Below are 18778 nucleotides of genomic sequence, written 5' to 3'. Positions count from 1 at the left end.
GAGGTATGTATTTATTTATTATTTATTTATTTATTATTTATTTATTTAACTTTATTTGTACACGGATAAAACATCAGGACTTAAAGTAATTACTAAAATTGCATTAATTACATTATTAAGATATTAATCTACTTCTAATTAAATCTAATAACAGAAAAATTAAAACAATGATGAAGTGCCTGCTTTCCATGAATACTGTGTGATTAATTAACTTATTTTTTATCGAAAAGGAAACCCCTGCAGCCGGATTTAAAACTAGCAATAGTTAGTGCTTGCCACAGATTGGTAGGTAAGCTGTTCCACATCACCGCACCATAATAGCTGAAACTTTTTTTTAGAAAATTGGTGCGGGGGAGTGGAACAGCTAATTTGCCTTCAAAATTCCTAAGAGAATAGGCAGATATTGCTTTCGTTGGAGATTAAGTTTTTGCCAGCCTAGTCTAACAAAGAGATACATCGCATTGGCATCATATGAAGAAGAGGTCACATACGCGCAGCGCAATTCTGTAGTTTTTGTCGTTTAATGGAAAGAGATTTATTGCAATCCCCCATACGACACTAAAGTAACCGAAATGAGGTTGAACTAAGGCTTTATAGATGCATAGGAGCGTTTCAAAAGGAACAAAAGATCTGCTTCTTTTCAAGATGCCAGTGCAGGAGGCAATTTTTTTAGAAATATGTTCGATAGGTACGTTCCAAGTTAAGTTTTCATCTATATATATTCTAAGAGGTTTCGTAAATTCTATTTATTTTATAGAATTACTGTCAATAATAAAATACGGGAGTCTATTAAAAGTATTTAACCTTTGCCTTGAACCAATCAACATAAACTCAGTCTTTGACTAATTAAGAGTGATTTTATTTGCCGATAAAAAGACAGTAATTTTAGTTAGATCATCGTTTATATTTTCCTCCGCATAGGCAACATCGTTACTGGCAAAGGTCAAACGAGTATCATCCGCATATATTCTGGGATGTGAGTTAACAAGACAGTTCGGTACATCATTTATATCGAGTATAAAGAGGAGAAGTCTAAGTATTGTACCTTGAAGGATACCGCAAGTTAAAGGTTGACTATCTGAGAGAGAGCCATTTACAAAGCATTTCTGCGTACGATTGTTCAAGTAAGATTTAAACCAGTCAGCCAAGTTGCTTCTCACACGGTAGCCTTTTAATTTAGATAGCAATGTAGAGTGATCAAGGTGTCAAAAGCTTTCTTCAGATCGAGAAAAATCACTGCATTAACATTACCTTTATCGATATTAAAAGCCCAATTATCTGTGGCTTCGGGTAAGGCGGTAGCAGTTGAGTGAAGGGAACGAAACCCTGACTGATTACAGGAAATTAATTTATTTCAGTTGAATATTCGTAAAATTGATTGTATACGATTCTCTTAAAGACCTCAGCCACAACAGGAATTATAGAAATTGGGTGGTAATTATTTAAATCGTAACGTTCTCCCTTTTTAAATAAAGGAATTACTTTTGTGGATTTCCACCCAGTAGGAGAAACGCCGATACAATAGATCTATTGAAAAGGTTTCCTGGAAAAAACTAGATCAAGGATCAAGGATCAAGGATCAAGGATCAAGGATCAAGGATCAAGGATCAAGGATCAAGGATCAAGGATCAAGGATCAAGGATCAAGGATCAAGGATCAAGGATCAAGGATCAAGGATCAAGGATCAGTTCAAAATGAATTAAATAAATTAAATAAATTAATGGGCATGAGTGATAGCTCATCTACGTGACTGAGTCAAGATCTCTCTCTGTTGACAGACAGGCGTTGTTTTTTAGCCCTTCCCTCGTCCACCGACTTTCACGCTACCCCCAAGAACGCTTGATGGCAAGTTAGATAAAAAAAAAACTTTCTCTTCTTGATTCCGATGTAGTTTCCTGGGATTTTTATTGCATAGACAACGCAAACGTCTGTAATTTTATTCTTTCACTATAGAAATGAAAAGAGAACTTCTTTTTTTGTCATTCATACAAAACTTTCTTCTGCACTAAAAAATTTGTAGACCCGGCCATTTGACAGCAAAATCGCCATTATTTTCCACTTCTTTACATTTTCACCTAAGCATTAGTCGATCTTATAAATAATTCCCAAGTTTTCTCTTTGAAATTGAGCTGGATATTTCATCTGTTCGCGAAAAGGTAGTTTAAAAACATTACGTTTTTTTTTAAGCACTTCTGCTTTTGCACACTATGTTTAACCGTTGGTGCGGTTCCCATGTTGAAGCTATCGAGAAACAGAGAATCGGCAAGGATTAAAGTCCTTTATTATGTCGGAAGTGATCAAAAGTATGGGACTAGATTTTCTGCCAACTGTGCTTATTGGTGACAAAAAAAAAGAAAAAACAATTCTTCCTCGTTAGTCGTCAGGTACTTCCTTGAAATAAAAATCACGTAAGACTAAGAACTGATTCAATTCTACAGTGTGTGTTCTTGACATTTTCGACTTGTTGCTTCCATGTTTACTCCAGGGGACTCAAAACAACAACTCAGTGGGGCGATACAATTTTTATCACTTTCCGAATCATGTCTCTTGTCAAATCCCGTCGGAAAAACGACTAAAACGTCTTCTAAGCAAATGATTCTTCAGATGCATTCAAGGATCCTTGATCCTTGATCCTTGATCCTTGATCCTTGATCCTTGATCCTTGATCCTTGATCCTTGATCCTTGATCCTTGATCCTTGATCCTTGATCCTTGATCCTTGATCCTTGATCCTTGATCCTTGATCCTTGATCCTTGATCCTTGATCCTTGATCCTTGATCCTTGATCCTTGATCCTTGATCCTTGATCCTTGATCCTTGATCCTTGATCCTTGATCCTTGATCCTTGATCCTTGATCTTTGATCCGGTGATCTTTGATCTTGATCTGGTGAAATGGTGATCCGGTGATCCTTGATCCAGTTTTTCCAGGAAACCTATTGAAAAATGGCCCTTCATGTTTTTGATCAAATAAAATTTAATCAGTTGTAGGGTTTGCCTACAATGTGTCAAATTACCAGTGTGGACTTGATTCTTCTCAGATGTCAGCTGGTAAAAGATACTAAAATTAGATGACCATAAGAAAAAGTACACATCATCAAAAAAATCACACTTAATCCTTTATAACCCAACATCAGTATGCGTATTCTCCATACTGTCTCTACATTTCCTAAGGTGCTAACAAGGAGAATTTGTTTAACAATCGAGAGCTTTTTTAGTTGGTGATCATTTCCTTTAAAATTTGATGTTTTCACATGTAACAAGATGATCAAGCTCAAGATAGCCTCAAAATGGAGTGAACTTCACTGTAACAATTAGGTGACTAATTTGGAAACTTGAGCACTTGGTAAATAACCTTGGCTTGCAGTTCTGACGATTACAATTTGCCGGGGTAATTGAAATGTCATTCTCCACACAGGAACTTTCCACATGACCTGTTCAGTCATATGAAATGAGATAACTTTAGAAGAATGTTATTGTGTTGGTAGAACTATTGTAAGTACAGTACCACCTTGTGACAAAAATAAATGATTTCCTGTAAGCATTAAGGTTAGGGAGAAGTTATGGTGGTAATTGATCCTTTCTTTGCTAGGATGCATAGTGTGTAATGACTGTAATATATATCTTTTAGCTTTAAAACTTTCAACTTTGTATAAATTGTAACTGTTTGCCATATCTATTTCTCTGTACGTTAATCCCTCAAAGTTGAAGCAGGTGAGTCAATAACCTGACTTCCTTCGTCTGGAATTGTGTGATAATATAATTTCGCTGTATAAGTTACCACATTGTAACATGTAATAGTATTATTTAGATTGCATTAAATACTCTTTCTCAAGCTTTCATTAATACATGGTATTTCTTATCAATGTTTATACCCAAACGAAACTTTGATATACGGAATTGGTTTCAAGATACGGGAGTTTTAAAGGGCTAGAATCCGGAAAGGCAAGGATCCTCCTTTTATTTGGACTGAAATCAATGGGGGCCCTCCTTTTTTAATTCAAGTTTTTACTTTGACGTGCCTCCTCCCCTGTAATGTTTAGGGCACATAGATGAAGAGAAAATTGTTTGTATTTTAACGCATGAAAGTTATTAAGGCTCAATTTTCCAAACTGCAATTATAAGTCACGCTCAGTAGAATATAATTGTAACTGATCCTGACATCATACACTTCATCCGAAGAAGAAAACATTCTTTATCTTCGAAAATTTGCTCAAAACATCAGGAACAACAACGAGGATCTCAGGCTGTTTAAAGATACCGCTGACTAGCATGCGTGTTGATCGCCTTGCAAGTTGTGAGAGCATCGTCCCCAGGTTCCAGACCTCGTCAATTGTTTCCCCCCTCCCCAACTTCCGGACTGGGCTGGGTTTTTCAAAGCTGGGTTAAGATAACCAAGGGTTAGTGTGAACTCTGATTTCAGATCTGAAAGCTTTAAAAGAAATTCAGTATAATTCTTTTTGATAAGAATTTGATGATTGGATGCTCGAAATAGAATAGAGGAAATGATCCCAAAAAGGCTTTCGAACAAAGGAGTAAAGAAATCCAGATTAAAATTTAACCGTGTTAGCACTAATCCGCCTCCGAACAACTGGGCCCTGGTCTCTAAATCCCCTTGAGGAAACTCTTCTACAATCAGTGCTGAAGAGTTTTTTTACAGTTTTTATTCAGTATAATGTAGGCCTTGGCTAAATCTATATTATATAGATAGTTAGCAGTTTTCAAGAAGTTTGTGGACTCCTCGAAGTGTGCGTGACCAGCGGCGTTCACGACGAAAGGTAAACCTTAAAAGACTTTCAGCTGTTATTGACTTTTAAACCTAAAATATTTAGATTACAGTGCACAGAAGTTTTTGTGTTCAATATTGTTGACTCACTGAGAAGTAGAGGCAAAGTGAGTAGATAAAATCATTGTTCTTGTTTGTTTGTTTTCTGCTTTGTCTTTTTCTTCATTTTCCGCCACTGTGACCCACATACTACTCGTTATATTTGATTAAGAAAGACGTGTTCAAAGATTTCTTTTTAACTTCAGCCGTGTGTAACACCGAAAGCAGCATATCAGAATGAAAAAGATACTTCTTTGTTACGCGAAATGTGGTCGGAAGTCGGGAGATCTTTTTCTTAGCACTTTCTACGCATCTTTAGTGTGTGCCGTATAGTTCAAGACACTATGGCAAAACAAAGGCTTCCCGCTTGATCGCTTGATGTAAAAGCGAACCAAAAGTGATTTAAATTTTGTTCTAGTCTTTGTTTGAGTTCTCCAGATTACAAAATCACTTCGTTTAGGCGCTTTTAGAAAGGATAAATGGCGGAACGATTGATTCTCCAATAGATGCAAATGCCCGATTTCTAGCTCACCTGCAATTTCTATCGTCTTCAAACTAAACTTTTGAAGTCAAATTTCAAGTCAAAACGCTTCAGTAACAGCTTAATTTACCGTCTTAGCAGATTACTCTAAAGACCGAGTTCTCCGTTCTTCCCTCCTCGTTTATCGTTTATCGGTTTTTAGTAACATCCCTCCAGAACATCACATTCTGTTCCATTGTTTACGTTAGTATGCATGGTCATGCTGATACTGATTTGTAAATGACATGTCAAGCATACACATAGCATGTGCTACACTGTTAAGAATGAGGATTCAAGAATGAGTTTTCATGATTTGAAAAAAGAAAAATTACCAGCACCCTTTGAGTTTAGTGAAGAGCATGTACGCGACCTCTCAATATCAATGAAATTAAGGGTTTGATCCTTTGAGCTTGGCGGGAGGTCCATCGTTTAGTCGCATCGCTTTTTATGTTGCGATTTTAGAACTAGCTGTCGTTTCAGCGAAGAATGTGGTGGAAGGAATAACCACCGTGTTTGACGAATGTATGGTATTGATGACCAACAGACTCGGACCTCTGGTCAGAGAAAGCATCTCGCGGTGGAGGGGGGGGGGGAAATGAAAATTAAAGGAATGTGTAGGAATATTGTATGTATAATGTCTACGTAAACTTTCTGCACACTTGACTACGTAACACAAGTGAAACAGAGTCATTTAATAAAAGGCACTGGTGTAGACTTTTTGGGTTTGTAAAACTGATGATCAAAAACGAAATAATGAAATTCTTCTCAGAAATCGTTGTAGATAATCGGCCACAATTTTATGACGTTCTTTCTCGATAGAAAGCAGAATTAATTGTAAAGCGAAATCAGATTAGACCTCAAATCAGTTTTGACTAAAAGGCCATTTGATAGTTTCTGTCTCTATGAAAAGCTGAATGCCAACCATTTGATAGCTGCAACGGTTACTAATTATTTTGTTAGTTGATTATGTCCTATCTCGGGAGAACCGCAATCTAAGTGAGTCAAGACTAGCAGCGTAAATCTCGGAGGTTAAGTGACACCTCTATCGAAGTGCAAGAGAAGAGAATAGGGTTCTCGTTGTGATTGGATATTTTGTAAGAGAATATCAATTATTAACTGCTGAACACAGCTGTTAAGGTATGATTTAACCGACAGAAAGAACACTTATGATACTCCTACAAACCCAACTACCTTATCAAACAACGTGTAATATTCTTACCAAGGAGCGACTCCTAAAAGCAGTACAGTAATTATCCTCAGCAAAAACCTTCAAAAAAACTATATATAAAAATTTCGGTGAATTCATTTTGCAAAGCTACGACCACCCCCCCCCCCTTCCCCCTCCATTTCACCCCCTCTCCTCTGTGTGCTGAAGCATCATTTTGCCCTCAGAAACAAAATAACGTTAGGGAATATTTCCAAACAGACGCTAAACTCTCCTTCATTTGAATGTTAAGACTATTCCTCAGGTATCCTCTACTCCAGACTGAAAGAGCGTTATTTTAATATTAGGTACTGTTTCTAGTGAAATTATTTATATCAGCTGAGGAAAGAAGGGTTTTGACCAAAAGGTAACCTATTTTATAATTATGTAAGATTGATGAACTCTTAACCTCTACTGAGAGTGACAGGAGAACATGGTCTCTTGGATGTAAGTCTCCTGAAACACGTACAAGCGATTTTTTGCACTTCCGGAAGCTCTGTTACTTTGGTTTGGTTTTGTCCTTCCTTCAAAGGAGAGATCTAGAGAGATGGGTCAAGATATGTTAGATCAATGTGAACTAGAAATATGTGAACTCGTGAACGGCATCATCATGCAGACAGAGTCAACTCAGAACTTTTCAACACTTTTATTATATAAAAAAAATTAAAGTTATTACATTAGCAACGTATCCAAGAAAAAAAGACTTCCACCCATATCTACGACCAGTTTCGTTGTGTATTAGTATCTAATACGCGAAAACTATCGGCCTATTAGGCCAAACAACAAACTTTCTTGCAGAAGTAATGTGTCAAGTATAATTTTGATTAGAGTTCCGTATAAAAGTATTCCGAGTTGGTATCGCAAGTGAAGGCGGTCTTGGGGAAAGCGATTTATGCACACGATTAGCTTTCCTGAAAACAAGCGGGTTTTGGGACAAAATGTTTTAGTAATTTATTAAAATCGTACACAACTATGGATTTTAGAGCGAGATCTCATCATCACCTAAGAATTGAGCCAGAAAATAAATTGAACTCAAACGCTTGTGTCGAGGCATACATGTAAGTACTTGATATGTTAAAGAGAAAATGAGAGTAAATTTTATCGGTAAACTTATAAAAGCGTTTTAGCGTTTAAGAATATAAAGTCAATTGAATTATAACGTTCCAGCCTTACTGCTAAACGCAACATGGCTATTTCTACCAAGTAAGGGTGTAAAGAAACGATGATTAATCCCTGACACTTGTCTAGGCGAAGTGTTCAAAATATTAGCAGGTCATACACCGTGGACGTGTATCTAACTACACCATTAAATCCTCGACGTTTGCATACAATTGCTTGTCGTACATTTTCATGTCAATTAGCTTCTGCAGAGAAAAAAATAATATAATAATCAGCACCATTAAAAAAGTTTAAAGTGATTATCTTCATGAGTGGTCAGGTTTTCACACCAAAACAAATTCAAGGACTAAGTATTTTATGGCGCCGTCGTCTGCTACTCTTTGTGCGTCTCAATGCAGTTTTGCAATCATCCTATGATCTTTTAAATAACAATAAAGTGTTAATTGTCATTGAGACATTCTAGTTCACTTCTTTGATGTTTTTCGTGGAGTACTAGCTTCAGTGACTTAACAAAAAGATGCAATGCAAACTTCGTAAAAATTACAAAGATGAGTACATATTACTACGCTATTTAGGCTCAATGCTGTTAAATTTAACCCTAATTAGCTGAGCCTAAGCCGGTCGGTCTTACGTGAAAATAAAACTTTCATATTGATAAAAATTCTCACCTTGTGTAGGGTTTCCATGTCCTTAAGCTGATTTTTCAATTCAGTGAAAGTTGGTCTTGCGTCTGGGTCATTCTTCCAGCATTTCATCATGATCTGATACCTGGTATTATTCAAATAATCTGTTAAAGATTTAAAGAATGTTTCCTAGTATGACGAGGGAGAACAAATAAATAAAGAAAACTTACAATTCCTCATCGACGTGTTGTGGTTTAGGCATCCTGTATCCATCCTGAAGTAAGTTTGCAATTTTTCTTCCATCCATTCGTGGGTAAGGTGAACCGCCTGGAAGAACAACAAGATCATCGAAATATAAACGTGACAAAAAAACGACCTTCAATGAAACACCACCTTTGTCACTAGATGTAGTTTGAAGCTCATAACGTTTGTCTAACTAAACACGATACATTGTTTAATTGAACATGGTATAAAGCAAAAAACATCTACAGAACCTCATAAAATTCCATTCGATGTTACCTATGGTGAAAATCTCGTACAACAAAATTCCATAACTCCATCTGCAGAGACAAATCAAATGAATATAAATTAAGTGACTATAGACATAAACAGTATAAACGACAAATAAAATATATGTATTCTTCGGCAAAGCATAGAATTCAAGTCCTGATTAAAATTATAAAATTGTTGATAAACTGCTACGGGTAATAATCGGTTATACTTACACGTCACTTTTGGTGGTATATTTACCATACAATAAGGCCTCATAAGCCGTCCACTTCACGGGAAGACGGCCCTAAAGATTTTAAATAACACTTTGTGAAACAGCTCGAGAATTATAGGAAGCGATAAGTCAAATATAGTGATATTTAAAATCATACTCGTATACGCATGGCTGATAGTTTCATTAGGGTCCCAAGGAATTCATGATCGAAATCAGGAATATATCACCTTAACCACGACAATGATGGTGAAAGATTACTAAACTGAACGATATGTAATACCGCCCTCACCTCCCCTTTTTCTTGATTACCTTAGTCTTTCGTTCATAAATATTTTCCTGCTGCACATCTCTGGCCATTCCGAAGTCAGTCACTTTACACGTCTCCTTTTGTCCAACCAACACATTACGGGCCGCAAGGTCTCGGTGAATGATCTAAGAAAGAATTGATGTATGAGCAAAAATTAGCGATTGCAGAAGAAAAAGAACTGAAATGAAATGGCTTAGAGAGGAAAATAGAAATATCTACAACATAACATGGTGTTGTGTATTTCTCTTTCTTCCAGATGGCAGAAAATTAAAACTACTACAATATCTGCTCCATATTCCAAAGAGAAGCAAACTACTTTATGTCTGCAATAGGTAGTTATTTTGTAAAACGCTCATGTTAACATTTTAATCGAAATAGGATTCTGTAATGAAGCAGTTTAGCGACCAAAGACGAACTTTTTAATTTGAGGTTTTAATTCCTTTTCTTTCTTGTCACTAAAATGGATATTTGTTGTACACTCAGTTTAAGCTGAATATCTTAAAAGATCCTATTCATTCACATCTCTGCCTTTGCCCACACGAGAAAAATCCAGATATTTCATTTCGATGAGGTACACTTGCAACGATGCACAAATATCGCAATTCTCACATTGAATTCACCTGTATTCGAATATTGTGCTCCCCTTTACCATCATGCACGCCTGATTATTTAAGCAACGACATAGAACATGTTCAAAAACGTGCCCTATCTATAATTTCACTTGGCCTATCGTATCTCGACAACCTTTAATTGTTTAACCTGAACTCACTAAAGGATAGACGTATCGAACGATGTAATAAATTTCGTCTATCTATCTATCTATCTATCTATCCAATCCATCTATCTATCTAATCTATCAATCTATCTATCTAATCTATCTATCCAATCTATCTATCTAATCTATCTATCTATCTATCTATCTATCTAATCTATCTATCTATCTGATCTATCTATCTATCTATCTATCTTATCTATCTAATCTATTTATCTATCTATCTTATCCATCCAATCTATCAATCTATCTATCTAATCGATCTATCTAATCTATCTATCTAATCTATCTATCTAATCTATCTATCTATCTATCTAATCTATCAATCTTATCTATCTAATCTATCAATCTATCTAATCTATCTCTCTATCTATCTATCTAATCTATCAATCTATCTAATGTATCTATCTATCTTATCTATCTACTCTATCTATCTATCTATCTATCTATCTATCTCATCTATCTAATCTATCAATCTATCTATCTATCTACTCTATCTATCTATCTATCTATCTATCTATCCATCTATCTATCTAATCTATCTATTTAATCTATCTATCTATCTAATCTATCGATCGATCTATCTAATCTATCTATCCAATCTATCTATCTTATCTATCTAGTCTATCAATCTGTCTATCTTATCTATCTAATCTATCTATTTAATCTATCTATCTACCTATCTAATCTATCTATCTATCTATCCATCTATCTATCTAATCTATCTAGCTATCCAATCTATGTATCTATCTATCTAATCTATCTATGTATCTATCTATCTAATCTATCTATCTATCTAATCTATCTATCTATCTAATCTATCTATCTATCTATCTTATCTATCTATGTGATCTATCTATCAATCTATCTAATCTATGTGATCTATCTATCAATCTTATCTATGTAATCTATCAATCTATCTATCTAATCTATCTATCTATCTAATCTATCTATCTAATCTATCTATCTATCTATCTAATCTATCTATCTAATCTATCTATCTAATCTATCTATCTAATCTATCTATCTAATCTATCTATCTATCTATCTATCTAATCTATCTATCTAATCTATCTATCTACCTATCTATCTATCCATCTAATCTTTCTACCTAATCTATCTATCTATCTATCTATCTATATGTATCTATCTATATATCTAATCTATCTATCTAATCTATCTAATCTATCTAATCTATCTAATCTATCTAATCTATCTAATCTATCTAATCTATCTAATCTATCTATCTATCTATCTATCAATCATACGTTTGCATCTCCCGGGCGTGATCTTGTGAAGACATAATATTCTATGCAAGACAGAGCTTAACATGACGATAGACCCCACAAGAAGGTTTTAGAATTGTTTGTCCTTTGTGTTTTTAATTAACTTACAGATTTTGAGGACAAGTAACTCATTCCATCAGCAATTTGCCAAGTAAACTTTATCAGCTGCTGTGACGTCAGATTTGTTTGTGGTTTGATATCTGGGTCTTTGTAGTAACTGTCTTTTAATCCACGGCTCTTTCTCAGGTAACCCAGCAGATCCCCAAAAGGTACATATTCAATCAAAACCAACAGCTGTTCTGAAGAAATTAAACAATTTAACTGATATATCACTCTCTTTAAAAAAAATAGCAATAGTTAAAATAAATGAATACCCTAGTCATGGTCAACACTTTTGAAGAAATCGCATGAAAACAAGAAACGGTCTATGTGATGGTCTGATAAGAAGTTACAGACCAATTATTTCCACACAAAAAGCGTTTTTGCTTATACAACAGAATGATCCGTTCAGTGGCAAATATTCGGTCTTAGTCTATCAGTAAATCCAGGAACGTCTGTGTTGGCTAAAACAAGATAAAATTACCTTATGCGATGGTTGTTTGTTGTGCTCAATTGTGAAGTGGTCACTCTTCCATTGAGGCAAATTAACGATGACGAAAAAGCGTCACAGAGTAAATCATAAGAAAAATGTGTACAGCAAAATTATACTGCATAACTAAAGCATACCAGATTCTGTAACACATCCCAGAAGTTTAATGACGTAAGGATGTGGTTTTAGCTGTTTCATTGTGTCAAGTTCTTTCATCAGATCTCTCTTGTCCGATTCAGAAGCGTTTGCTGGAGCATTAAAAACAAGGAGTAAAATTTGGTTAACGGGAATAATATGCGAAATGTCGGAATAACAACATAACTTATGAAATGGCAAATAGCTAAATAACTACAGTAATCCGGTAATATTTCCTGAATGCCAGTAGGCCCAGACTGTCATTCAATTTACAGTACAAGAGCTCACTTTTAAGCATTTTAATAGCCACTGTGGTCGTTTCAGGACTCCCTCGAAGTCCTACTGCTGTTCCTTTGGCAACCTGACCAAAAGCACCTTTACCAATGATTTTTTCTATGGTCACGTGATGTCTTGGAACTTCCCAGCAGCGTGTTAACGTATGAAGAGGCATGTAATCAGCACCTGGAGCGGTACTTTGTGCTTTTCTATTATCTTTGTTGACTTCTATGAGATCCATGTATTCCGCAGGAGGCTGAGTGAGTTTTCTTGAATCGGGCAGACTTGGTTCGATATCTTCTAATCCTGTTTCGTTCTATTAAATCAACATACCGTTAAGGTATTCATTCCCAAATCTGTTATTAATTCCAGTAGAAAGTCACACATGGTAATAAAACATGGTGATAAAAATCAGTTTATCCATTTTAATCAGACAAACGTTTATATTCTTCCATGACAAGAGATTATAAATAGTTTATAATCCCTTATCCTTACTATCACTAACATTTTGTTCTCTGCTTTTGAAACTATCATGTCCAATAGAGTGATCGAGGCTCATACCATATTCGCTGAAGCTACAAACTGCAACGTGAAAATTGTCGATTGGTAGTCCAATATTTTGACAAATAAACGCACCAAAAAACTCTTGCTGTACTAAGCTCCTAAACTCACGTTTAGAAAATAAGGCATCAAGAAAATACGAAGGCCAAAATGCGCGAAATCTATTATTTAGAAAGCAAATATCAACCGGGTGCAGACCAGTTAGCGATCTATGTAGTGAAACCAAGCGGTTGAACCGGGGACAATCGAAGGAAAATCCATGGAGTGGCTTGGTAAAGGACATGATCACAGGACAAAGACCTTATCGAGCCTAACTTCCTCTTTTACTTCATTGCATCCGCCACTGATGCAATATGATTTTTTTATGTAGAACTACAAATTTTTTCCTCCCTATTTGCTGCAAGCGTTTATTTTCTCATAGAAAGTAGAGGTAAAGTAACATTACATAATTTCTGGTTACACTAACATGACCTCAATGTCTTAGCTGTAACTTACGTCGCAAACACGTCTCTCATCTTCATAAGTCCTATAGTTGAGAAAGCATGGAAATAATTATAAAACGCTAAGAATTTCATCAGTTTTCATTGGAGTTTTGTGTTAAGATGAAACCATATCGGGCACATTACATCGACACAATCCAACTAGCAGCAAATTATTACCTCTGTTTCCCTACAGCGCCTGAAAAAGAACGAAAGGAAAAAATACAAATGATGTAAACGTGGGTAAAAATTTGCTTTTGCGTAAAAAAGAGTCTTGCAGCCAAACCCTCTGACATAGATTATGAATTTTTTACCTACCTTTCTTATGTAGCCAGATTATGTAAATAATTAGAAGAAGGACTGTGAAGGCAAGAACCCCAATTACGGCCAACAAGACGTTGTTAGATGGGCAGTTACATTCCTCAGGACCTAAAATGATTCATTTTACAAAGCTTGATAAAATAACATTCAAACAACATTTACACTGATCCTGGTCGATACACTGCTCTCACTACATAGCTTAGGTTCATGACCGAAAAACGTCAACTCTAATTGGCTTGGTACAAAGGAAGATAAAGGTGCTACTCTCTCTAAAATAATTTTTAAAAGATTTTGTTTAATTAAATAAAACAACAACATTAAAAACAAAAACTTGGAAGTGTATAGGTCACAGAATAAGTTGTTTAATTAAACAGATACTGAATACAATTATAAACAGTCCATCTTCGGAAGAATACATGTAACCATTGAACAATGTCTTTGTAAAATTTACCTTTTGTTGTGCTTTCCGAGCCCTCTGTGGGTATTAAAACTTGTTTAATTGAGTCTGGATTGACTTTAAAACCTCCGAATTTGTCTTGCCTTGCAGCATCCGACAGGACAATCAAAACATTGCTGACGACTACATTTTGATTGAACCTCATCATGAAGTCAAGAACAACACTGCCACACCTAGATAAGGGGGGAGGGGGAAGGGGTGAGCAAAGAGTATCATCGCACACATTCGTACTTTGGTGACTTTTAAGAGTTAAAATACATTGAGATTTAACCAATGTAATAAACCAAGGTAAATAAAATTAATTCATGCCATTCTCTGCCAACATATTACTATACATTAAAGACAATATGCTTCAAACATAAATTATCTTGTATTAAATAAGATTTGCTAGAGCAGAAAAAACACTTTTACAGCTATAATACAACACATTGAAATAAAGCTCCTCTCCCCTTCTAGAAGGCAAATTTGAGTTTGCATTTGTTGTTTCAGTGTAGAACAACAAACTGTACTTTACCTGGTGTTCACAGTGTTGGCGGATGAGCAGCCAAACCTCAAGGCAATTTGACAAGCCTAAAAGGACATATCAAGAAAAAACGTACATTAAAATGCTTGTCACATATTGAAGATCGTTCAGAATATCTTTTTAACAGAAATATTACGATTTCATTCAAGAACAGATTGAATAAGATTCACTTTTCATGATAAATCTCATGGCAGTATTCCATAAACTCCAGTATATGGATCAAGTAGATTATCTAACCATTTCTGGAAATTTCGCAGCAACTTCCGAACGTCTGCTACAGTCCTCCTGTATTGTCGCTGTCAGGTAAACTTCTGTGCTTACTGTTTGAACCGGGAAAAAAACAAAATACGACTGAAAATGAACGTTTGTTTGTTTGCACAAGAATTATCATTTGAACTCCTGTGTAAAAAACAGCCTTTACTTACAAAGAACACCGGCCTAAAATGTACGAATGTAAGGCCAATTTGAGAGATATTGTTTTTCTTGTGTTCTGCGTCACGATGGTGTTGTCAGAATCGTTCCCCTAGTCGTCTTCCTTTTTCGCCGAAGTATAACTTTTTGAAATAAGCGCAAGTTATGACATAGATGACATTGGTCTCAACATTATTTATGAAAGGAAAAGTTTTGTGTCATGCACGCAAGGTGAAAGCCTCGGGTTGATCATTTATTTAGAAAGTATTTCTGACCAAATAGTTGTCTATGTTTTATGCGAAAATAATATACCAGTTTTTGGATCATTTTGAAGTAATTTAAATTTGTTAGAAGGACAGGTCTTGCCGGTAAAATGGAATACGATCATTTTTTTCCTTCTGTGACGTTTGAAGAATGCCGACTTTCGATCAGTTTAGACTCCCTTGAATGACAAAGGTTGGAGAAGAACTGGCGTGTTACCTCTGACATCTTGGAAAATCAGAACTGTCAATATATAGGCTATGAAGCCTGAGACACTGAGAACAAGGAATGGTATTCTTGGCATGTGATAGATTTGAAGATGACAAAACTACGAGACATCGTGGGTCTGTAGCACACCCACTGATGCATAGACTCTTATCTGTTAACTTTGACTTCTAGAGAAGCCAAAGAGGTGTCAGAAATTTTCTAGATCTATTTTAGAGCTCAATGAAAGTAACTGACCGCAATTAAAAAATGACTGAGTTCCTCTCTGGTGGAAAAAGTAGCACTGATATAGTGATCAACGTAGCGACCTCAAATTCCAGCTTCCTATTTACGCCTGGTGGGTGACTCTATCTCTTTGTAATACATTTGCATGTCAAGGGTCGATTCCCTGTTATTATAAATAAGTCCCGTCTAGGAATGCAATTTCTGAATTCGATATCATTCACACAGCCATCAGCTGGGAGTGTAATTGCTGCCGTTCGTGAAGATTCTTAAGCAAGACTGCTGTTTCGATTCTTTCTGAATCTCTTTAGTTGCCTCCTAGGAACGAATTTGGTCGCGGAAGAATGACGAGAGCCCACAGGCCCTTCAACACTTTTTAACTTTCCTTTTTAACGAAGGAGCGGAAACAGACAGTGAATTCCCATTATATACATTTCTCGCTACTCTCTCTTCCATCAAAGATGTTCACTCGACTGCGACAAGATGCAAATGACTTAAGCCCCGTTCAAACGATCACGAACGTTAATGATAGACAACTGAATGACAGTTGCAACTTTCATTCATATCATTGACTATCAAGTTTGTATTCAAACGGTTCATGACAGTCAATGATAGTTGACAAAATATCACGCAATGAGATCGCGTAATTGTACACAAATACGGTGCGCGCTGAGGTCAGCAATTTTAGCGGCACTTGAAATTTTAGTCAAGAAGTTACAAGTTAAAGATACTGAAGCCTACCAGGAAATGATAGGAATTAACTACGAGACATTCTGGGAAATTTCGACGGCTATTTTAGTCATTTTACCGTTGCCATTTCGGTTCGAGCCCGTTTTTGGGCAAAACTGCTGACCTAACAACTATCATTCACTATCCTTCTCTCGTTCAAACAGTTAAAACTATCATTAACTATCATCTCGAATTTGGACATGTCCAAACTACATGACTTTTGATGAAACGCGATGATAGAACATGACAGTTCGTGTTCAAACGCGCTTGATAGTTGACACTATCGTCAACTATCATGACCGTTTAAACGGGGCTTCAGTTTTACTTTTGCGACCATGATGCAAGGCAATCAGAGTGCGCACAGGTTCAGAATAAATAATGTTTTCTTCTTCAGATGTCGTGTATGATGTCAGCATCGGCTGAAATGATATTTCATTGAGCGTTATTGTGAACTTTGGTTTGGGAAAATGAGTCAGAGTTGAAAGAAACGACCATAAGCAACTTCCAGTTAAGAGATTACCGGTCGACTAATAGATGGGTATAAATGAGAAGAGTGAGTCAGTGAAACAATACGCCAGAAACGTACGGGCTTCTCTTATATCTTCTCTTTATGTCGCCAATTATGATTGTTCACACCACAGTTTTCTCTATTGTGTCAAACTCCTCTGATAGTTGTACTAAATTAAAAAGAATAGTCACTTTCAACCTTTCGACCAAAGAGAGCGACCAAAGAGAGAGAGAGGGACCAAAGAGAGAGAGAGGGACCAGAGACAGAGAGAGAGAGAGAGAGAGAGAGAGAGAGAGAGAGAGAGAGGGAGAGAGAGAGAGAGAGAACTTAAAAGGCGTGGAGCGAGTCGAGAACAAAAAGAAATGGGGTTTGATAGGGCGAAGAATAGGCAGAACACAGCGAGGGGAAGACGATAGAGAACAAGAAAAGGGTAAAGTAGAATGGCGAATATCTAGCGAAGACCAATGTGAGAAGAGAATACAAAGAGCTCCAGAAAAGAGACTGAAAAGAGATTATCAACAAAGAGAAAGTGAACTACGTTTGTAGCTAAAAAAACGAAGATCCCCGAAAACTAAGACATAAGACCTAAGAAAATGAATACCCTTCATGACCTTGAGACAGGAAGTTTGCGTCACGCTCTGTAGCCTCACCGAAGAAAACCTGTGAAAAGATCGACAACCTCTCTCTTCGCAGCGTGAGGCAGCGTGACCATACATTCTTAATTAAGCTAAAGCGAAATTGCCGACAATTCTGAGTTCTCGCGGTTCAGTAATCTGGTGTCGAAATTACGGTGCGCAGAGGAGGCCAAGTTCGCTTTCATCGGTATGAAGAATAAAGTGCCGTGGTGGTGAAAATGACAGAAGAGTTCTCGGAATTCAGTGTGGGAGAGTGAAATTTTTTGATGTGGGAGAGATGCATCAGCTAAGTGATGGCGGCAAAGGAAAGAAAAAAGCAGTTAATTTAAATGTAAGAAGATTAAACGAAAGTGTTGCAGACTTCTCTTACCAGATTCAGAGCAGCATGTGTCAGACTTAAAATATTTGTGTGTGCCAGCCAATGATTAAAATCTCAGTTAATAGATACGCCATATATTTGCAGTTGGCATACATATATCAACTGCGACGTAAGTAAAATTTTTCTCATTGATTAAGGTTCTTGCAAGCGAAGAACTCACCCGTAAAAACCTCGATGTTCATGACACGGAGAGTCCTTGAAAACTAAGTAAAGAAAAGGATAAACCGTTGAAAGGGGAAAATAAGATTCATTTGAACATACTTCCTTCTGCCTTGACTTGCTGGATGTTTTCTCTCTCTTGTTTCAGGCTTTCACCACACTCATTAGTTGCAGTAATGGCAAACTGATACACTTTTCCTCTCTCCAACGCTATTTTCAATTCTCTCACAGAAACATCTCTGATTCTCCTTACTTCTATCCAATGTCCCACTTTCCCATCAGTCACTACTCTTTGGTACACTGTGTACATGGTTATAACTTTCCCTTTACTTTCTGGCTCCTTCCACTTTAGGGTAAATTAAGTTAAGTATTGAGATGAATTCAAAATAATTTGAAAGGACAAAAAGTGATAATGAGAAGCCTAAAACGATGGTCGGTTATTGCCTAAAACAAATACTGCATTTATATGGTGAATTTGAACGATACACTGACTTCTACTGACATTGTAATTGCTATTTAAACGTGATCAAA

The 18778-nt window shown here is 36.3% G+C and overlaps 1 protein-coding gene and 1 pseudogene across 1 annotated transcript in view; both read right to left on the bottom strand.

Annotated features, from left to right (window-relative positions):
* Positions 1-212: 212 nt before the first annotated feature.
* LOC131768846 (uncharacterized) lies at positions 213-827 on the bottom strand (annotated as a pseudogene).
* Positions 828-7239: 6412 nt separating this feature from the next.
* Positions 7240-18778, bottom strand: part of LOC131785389 (uncharacterized) — a 74876-nt gene continuing 63337 nt past the window's right edge. The window contains exons 7-21 of the mRNA XM_066168396.1: positions 14956-15038; positions 14710-14765; positions 14190-14368; positions 13736-13846; positions 13598-13616; positions 13434-13464; positions 12390-12693; positions 12104-12214; positions 11486-11676; positions 9322-9444; positions 9014-9084; positions 8808-8848; positions 8519-8615; positions 8334-8433; positions 7240-7910 (exon numbers count right to left, since the gene is read on the bottom strand). Of these exons, the coding sequence (XP_066024493.1) occupies positions 7845-7910; positions 8334-8433; positions 8519-8615; positions 8808-8848; positions 9014-9084; positions 9322-9444; positions 11486-11676; positions 12104-12214; positions 12390-12693; positions 13434-13464; positions 13598-13616; positions 13736-13846; positions 14190-14368; positions 14710-14765; positions 14956-15038 (1583 nt within the window). The 3' untranslated portion in view covers positions 7240-7844. The remainder of the gene's footprint in view (positions 7911-8333; positions 8434-8518; positions 8616-8807; positions 8849-9013; positions 9085-9321; positions 9445-11485; positions 11677-12103; positions 12215-12389; positions 12694-13433; positions 13465-13597; positions 13617-13735; positions 13847-14189; positions 14369-14709; positions 14766-14955; positions 15039-18778) is intronic.

The sequence above is a fragment of the Pocillopora verrucosa genome, chromosome 6 (assembly GCF_036669915.1).
Source record: "Pocillopora verrucosa isolate sample1 chromosome 6, ASM3666991v2, whole genome shotgun sequence".
Lineage (NCBI taxonomy): Eukaryota > Metazoa > Cnidaria > Anthozoa > Scleractinia > Pocilloporidae > Pocillopora > Pocillopora verrucosa.
This window is presented reverse-complemented; position numbering and strand designations above follow the sequence as displayed.